Source organism: Physeter macrocephalus, chromosome 4, assembly GCF_002837175.3.
Source record: "Physeter macrocephalus isolate SW-GA chromosome 4, ASM283717v5, whole genome shotgun sequence".
Classification (NCBI taxonomy): domain Eukaryota; kingdom Metazoa; phylum Chordata; class Mammalia; order Artiodactyla; family Physeteridae; genus Physeter; species Physeter macrocephalus.
In genome coordinates, this window is record NC_041217.1 from 85,961,267 (window position 1) to 85,967,379 (window position 6,113).

A 6,113-nucleotide genomic window follows, 5' to 3' on the forward strand; every position below is an offset into this window, starting at 1 on the left:
GTATCCCCTGCATCGGCAGGCGGATTCTCAACCACTGCGCCACCAGGGAAGCCCGCCCCTTTTGTTTTATACCTTAGGTTTTTATACTCCTGAGCATCATGGTAAGGTTTGGGGTGGGTGAGAGGTGTGTATTTGTTCTACACATGGGAGAAGGGTGACTGTGAGAGTAGAGGTCAGCACTGCTGGCAGATTATAGGCAGCTTCTCGGTTCAGTATGGAAGAAGAACATTGGAGAAATTCCCTTAAAACTCTCAGTGTCCAGAACTCCCTCAGAAGTCTTTGTATGCTACCTGGAGGCATGTGTGCTACTGTTGTTCTAGGATGTCTTTACTGTAAATTCCTCTCCTGTTCTTATTCAGCATTTAATTTATCTTTCATATCTTTAGTGATTTACTTATCTCCAAGCCTTTTGAGTTTTTATAATGATATGAACATTTCCTCTTAGGTTTCATCTAATCCAAAAATCTCACAGAATTTGTTAATTTGCATCATGAGACTAGGCCTATTTCTCACACCCTCCCTCCTACCCCTTCATAGTGTCTGGGCTGCTTGATAGTAATGCCTGCATCTTCTCTGTCTTATTTCTTGTTCTGTCTCCTTTACAGCTCACTCTGGGCAGGTCACCTGTGTTGCTGCCTCTCCTCACAAGGATTCTGTGTTTCTTTCATGCGGTGAGGTGAGATATAATCTCTTTTTCCCTTCCCATATCCTAACCGCACTCAGACCCTTTAGACCTAAGTCTAGTGTGGAGGGCTTCTGGCCAGCAGCTGCTTCTTTGGATTGTGAAGCCCTTTTTCTGTTCCTTCTTTTAGGACAATAGAATTTTACTGTGGGATACCCGCTGTCCTAAGCCAGCATCACAGATGGGTGAGTCTGAGAGCCAGTGGTGGGAGAGTGATACTAGGAACCCACCTGGAAGAGGCTTTCCTTGGCCAGAGTCAGAGGCAAAGCTGCCAGATGCCCAGTCACTGACACAAATGACACAATTGCTTTCTTTCCCACTGAGGCACATTGTGTGCAGTGGGTCTCAAGAGGAAGGGCTAATTACCGGGTGGGTCATTTACATTTCCTGGATGGGTGAACAAAGGGGCCAGAGTTGTTCTCTTCACGCTTTGTTTTGAAACTTGCCCGTGACTCACGTCTGGAAAGGGCAGGAGGCTGATGGGTAGATGTAGGTTGTGAGGGTCAAGGATGAGGACAGGACTGCCTTAGCAGGGCTTGGGAAACTGAATAAAGGTGCTCCTGGGATTTCGAGTGACTTCGCCTGAGAAGCTTTGGCTCAGAGCTGGGCTCGGAGTCTTGTTCCAGACCCTTCTTCTCGCCTTTGCAGGCTGCGGTGCCTCTGGCTACCTTCCCGCCTCCCTGGCTTGGCATCCTCAGCAGAGTGAAGTTTTTGTCTTTGGTAAGGCAGCATGTCGAACTGTGTGTTGACTCTGGGAAGGGGAGGATGAGCGAGAGAGCTGATTCCATAAATCGAGACTGGCTGCTCAGTCTCATCAGCACACTTGGGCGCAAGGTGAATTATATTAATGGGGGTGTAGGGGAGGTGGGATGATCCAAAAGTGGTTTTAGTTTAGCTTTGGAGAACATGATGATTTTTGTCCTAGTAGATTTGATTCCTGACTCTTTGCTGTGGCTCTTGTATTCATGGCTGGAAGTCAGTGGGCCGCAAAGCAAGTGGACTGTTACATAGGGAATACGGTTGTATAGTAGGGACAGTTGCATTAACATGGTGATGTGGCTGTGTGTATGGTGACATAGTTTATGATAACAATTATGTTTTCCATTAATTTAATTTCCACAACCCCCAAATGACTAGTTATTCCTACTTTACCAAAGAGGAAACTGATGCTCAGAGTGGTTAACTTGTTCAAGATGGAGGACCTAGCATTCAAATCAGATCTGGCTGAGTCCAAAGCCCATGTTCGTAACCTCTGTGATGTACTCTCTCTTTCCTTCAGGTGATGAGAATGGGACTGTCTCCCTTGTGGACACCAAGAGTGCAAGCTGTGCCCTCAGCTCAGCTGTGCACTCCCAGTGTGTCACTGGGCTGGTGTTCTCCCCGCACAGGTACTGTTCTTTGTCGTCAAGGGCCTGGTGGGTATGAATAGGAAGAATGAGGGGGGATGCTTGTGTCGGCGTAGCATTAGCTGATTGGGTAGCTCCTTAAAGCAGGCACTGTTGTAGCTGAGGTTTTGGAATGTGAAAGATCTCTTAAGACTGTAGTCCATTTTTTGGGTTGTATGGTCTCTGACTGCAAATGGCTAAAATACGGTCTTGTTCCTGCTCAACACCCAAAATGATTAACACTGTGGGCTTGTAGGGCTGTGTGGTTGGAAAGCCTGTGTTTCTGGATCATCACTGAAGCTACAGGGAGGGACTAGATGGGATGGTTAGTTGCCAGGACGGCTGTCAACCCTGACTTTGCTCCATTTTCCTCATCTTTCCTTGGAACTTGTACCTAGACTTGAGTGGTAGCCAGGCCTTAACCCAAAGTGGGGATCAAGCCACCTTCTCTGATCATTTTAGGGGGCTTTGGGGACTGCCCAGTCAGGTTTTGTCTTGAGACCCATGGGCTTTATGTTTCCCAACCTCCTCCTTCTCTCCTAGTACTCCCTTCCTGGCCTCTGTCAGTGAAGACTGCTCCCTTGCCGTGCTGGACTCAGGCCTTTCTGAGCTGTAAGTGTGACGTGGAACCCTGTGATCAGGAATCAGGGAGGGGAGCAGCAGGTGGCTGGGTCCTTTTTCTCTTTGGAAAACTGGGTTGTCTCTTTCAAGGAGACTTGGTGATGGAAGCAGGCCGACTGCTGACTGTCTCCCTGTTCTCGGGGCTGACACAACCAGCTCTGTCCCTGGTTGAGGAGAAATGTCGTGGTGGGTGTGATTTCTGAGCCTGGCATTCCGGCTGACTCCCAGAAAGAGACAGTCTACCCTTTTCACATGAAGAACCTCATGTATAAATGCAACCTGCTATAGGGTGAAAGGCACCAGACAGAAGATCTGATTGTACTTCCTTCTTTGCCATGAGATGCTGTCTGATACTGGCTCATATCACCACCCTTGGTCTAGCTATCATTTCTTCTATGAAAATAGGGCCCTAGATTGGATGCTGAAGTCTTCTGTGGGTAGCTACACCACTATGCTGGTGACTAGGCCATATATATGGTGAAGTGTGCCCTGGGTGTGTTGGGTCTCTTCTTTCCGTTTCTGCTTTTTCCTCTGTCTCTTACTATGCCCACACTTTTCTTTGTTCTCTTGTAGGTTTAGAAGCCGATCCCACAGAGACTTTGTGAGAGATGCTACTTGGTCCCCGCTCAATCACTCCCTTCTTACCACAGTGGGCTGGGACCATCAGGTCATCCACCATATCGTGCCCACAGAACCTCTCCCAGAGCCTGGACCTAAGAGTGTTGCTGAGTAGATTGGATTTCAGACAAAAAGCAAATCCCCAATGAGTATCCACTCCCTTTGCCCCTTCCCTCTCAGTTTGTGAGACAACACAGGAGCCTTTTACAGTATGTTGGTACACCACCTCTGTGCAGTTAATAGGCATTGTCTCTCAGCCTGGGGTAGGCTGGATTCTGGGGTCCTGTAGCCAGGGAAGAAAAACTTCCTTGAACATGGATATGTATGTATCTGAGTGTGTATGTAGGTAAATAGTTTTTGTTGGTGGGGGGAATAAACATCCATCCCACATCTTTCCCAAGGCCCAGTCCCCATTCCCCGCCCCCCCACACCCCACGCCAAAGTTAACAAAAGATTTTATGCTTCCCACGTAGATTTGCATGAGGAATTGGCCATGTCTGTATGAGGTATGGGATGTGGGCATCCCTGGATTCTTGGAAGCAGCTCATAGAGATAGGAGCAATTTAATTTTTTTATAGAGCTTAATTCACCTTTGTCATGGGCAGTGCTTCCATTCACATCCAGCCCAGCTCACCTTGAGGAAGAGCCAGGACACTCACCACAGTTTTGAGCATCCCTTGTTATTAAACTGAGCCAGAAGTCCAGTTTCTGGCTGGATAAGAAGTTTGGCTGGTACCTGTGTAACGCCCCGACCCCCATGGAGTTGTGTATATGAGAGATGAGTGTATTTCTGTCACAGATGCCATAGAAGAGTTTCAGGATGGAGAGCTTAAAGGCATTTCAGTTAAAAACTGACACAGACTTGCATAGGAATGTCTGCCACTTTCCCACCTGAAAACAGTCTGGGGCCTGACCTTTTTTGCCTCTGGGTCCCTGTCTGGATATAGGAAGCCTGAATGCTATTTTGGGGGACTCTGAAAACTTTAAATACGGCTTCAGAGAAAGAATCGGAAGTACCAGTCAGTGAAATAAAAAGTTGATTCATTGTTGGCTTGTCTTTTGAAGCGTGTATGTCGTGTGCCGTTAGACGTGCCACTTACGTGAGTCATCAGGGTATCTCGTATAGCCTATTACTTTTTTGTGTGCTTCCCCAGCCCCCCAGAGTAGCTAGTTGGAACTTAAGGTAAATATTTGGTTACTTGGTTGGTGGCTACTGCCACTTAGAAGTTATGGATCAATTACTGATTGTATTGAAACTAAATTAAATCAGTTATGTACTTTTGTGCTTTGCAAGTTTTGTTTAGCTAAAATATCATGAAACTGGGGCAGTTTCACAGGCAAAGTATTTGTAAGTAAAGCTTCTGTGTTTCACCCTTGCTGAGCGTGAGCTCTGTTCTCACAATTACCCTGGAGTAAAAACATGGGAATTTGTTGTCATATGATCTAACTGTCGGGTTTGGGGGGAGGTGGAATTGAAGCCCTCACTGTTCCTAAGTGTAACTTCTTGTGAGGTAATAGGATGTGTTGGTAGAAACACTTAAGTTCTTCCCAGCGGTAAAAGCTTAAAATTTGTGATCACTTAGGGAAAGTGAGGTAGAGGATGAGGTGGGTAGGAATTAAATTTTCACGGGCATGTTCCTCATGGACTTAAGAATGGTAACGAGAAAAGTCAATGAAAGAGATGAGTCCAAGGAAATGAATATAATGTGTCAAGGTGGTTAAAATGACATCAGAGGGCTTCCCTGGTGGCACAGTGGTTGAGAGTCCGCCTGCCGATGCAGGGGACACAGGTTCGTGCCCCGGTCCGGGAAGGTCCCACATGCCGCGGAGCGGCTGGGCCCGTGAGCCATGGCCGCTGAGCCTGCGCGTCCAGAGCCTGTGCTCCGCAACGGGAGAGGCCACAACAGTGAGAGGCCCGTGTACTGCAAAAAAAAAAAAAAAAAAAAAAAGACATCAGAGAAGGAAAACCTGGAATTTGGAGAACCATGTTACTTAATGTAAAAAATATTAGTTTAGATTCAGATAGATCTGTGCTGATGCAAGTAATTCACATTTATGATCATCACCAAGACATTTGCAAATGTAATCGAAGTCACAGTAGGAATGACCCTCACAATTGTGATTGAATGTGTCTATAACAGTGAGAAAAAAAAAAGGTGTTTTAAAATAGAAGGTGACCTCAAAATAATCAGAAATGTAGTATCACATGCAGTGTTGTTTACTGGCTATTGACTTGGGAGTAGTTTCAGTAGAGTGAGCACAGATTTGCTGACCACAGGTGGGAATGGGCTCATTTTGTTTTCTTTGTTTAAAACCATACAAGCTTATATTTTGCATTTAATTTCACTGGTTCAAATATCCAAATGCTGGAGTAAGTCCATTTCCCTATCCTCATTGTTCTTACTGTGAAGTCCACTAACCTGACCGACTATATTCCACTGCTGATCTCTGGTGCTCAGAACAGCAAACACTGAGGTTGGTTCAAGTACTGTTTCAGGTAGCTCCAGACATCAGGCTGGTTCTCCAGGATCTGTCCTGCCCCATAGGATGGTAGGAGGCTGGTCTTTAATTACCAGCTCTATAAGCATTACCTGCTGATCCACAGTTACATTAAGGCAGCAAAATCACCCAAGCTCTGACTGCTCTGGACTCCCAGCCATGTTTCCTCTGGGCAGCATTATAGAAAGGGCAGGAGATTGGGAGGGTGGGGGTGGGAGGGTCCCTGTAGTTTATTTTTTAATTACTCAGTTACACAGGGCTCCAAAACTCTCTTGCCACATCTAGACCCAAAAGTAAAGGGCTCTGAT

General features: G+C 46.4%; 1 protein-coding gene across 2 annotated transcripts in view; it reads left to right on the forward strand.

Moving 5' to 3' along the window:
- WDR77 (WD repeat domain 77) overlaps positions 1–4,587 on the forward strand; it is a 9,219-nt gene extending 4,632 nt beyond the window's left edge. Inside the window, exons 5-11 of one of the 2 annotated variants that reach the window (XM_024119650.3) lie at positions 606–676; positions 813–867; positions 1,331–1,402; positions 1,962–2,070; positions 2,611–2,679; positions 3,262–3,337; positions 3,393–4,587. In XM_024119650.3, the coding sequence (XP_023975418.1) occupies positions 606–676; positions 813–867; positions 1,331–1,402; positions 1,962–2,070; positions 2,611–2,679; positions 3,262–3,337; positions 3,393–3,455 (515 nt within the window). In that variant the 3' untranslated portion in view covers positions 3,456–4,587. Of the gene's footprint in view, positions 1–605; positions 677–812; positions 868–1,330; positions 1,403–1,961; positions 2,071–2,610; positions 2,680–3,261 lie in introns of both variants that reach the window. The other variant, XM_007101685.4, reaches the window with a different exon arrangement.
- Positions 4,588–6,113: the final 1,526 nt, after the last annotated feature.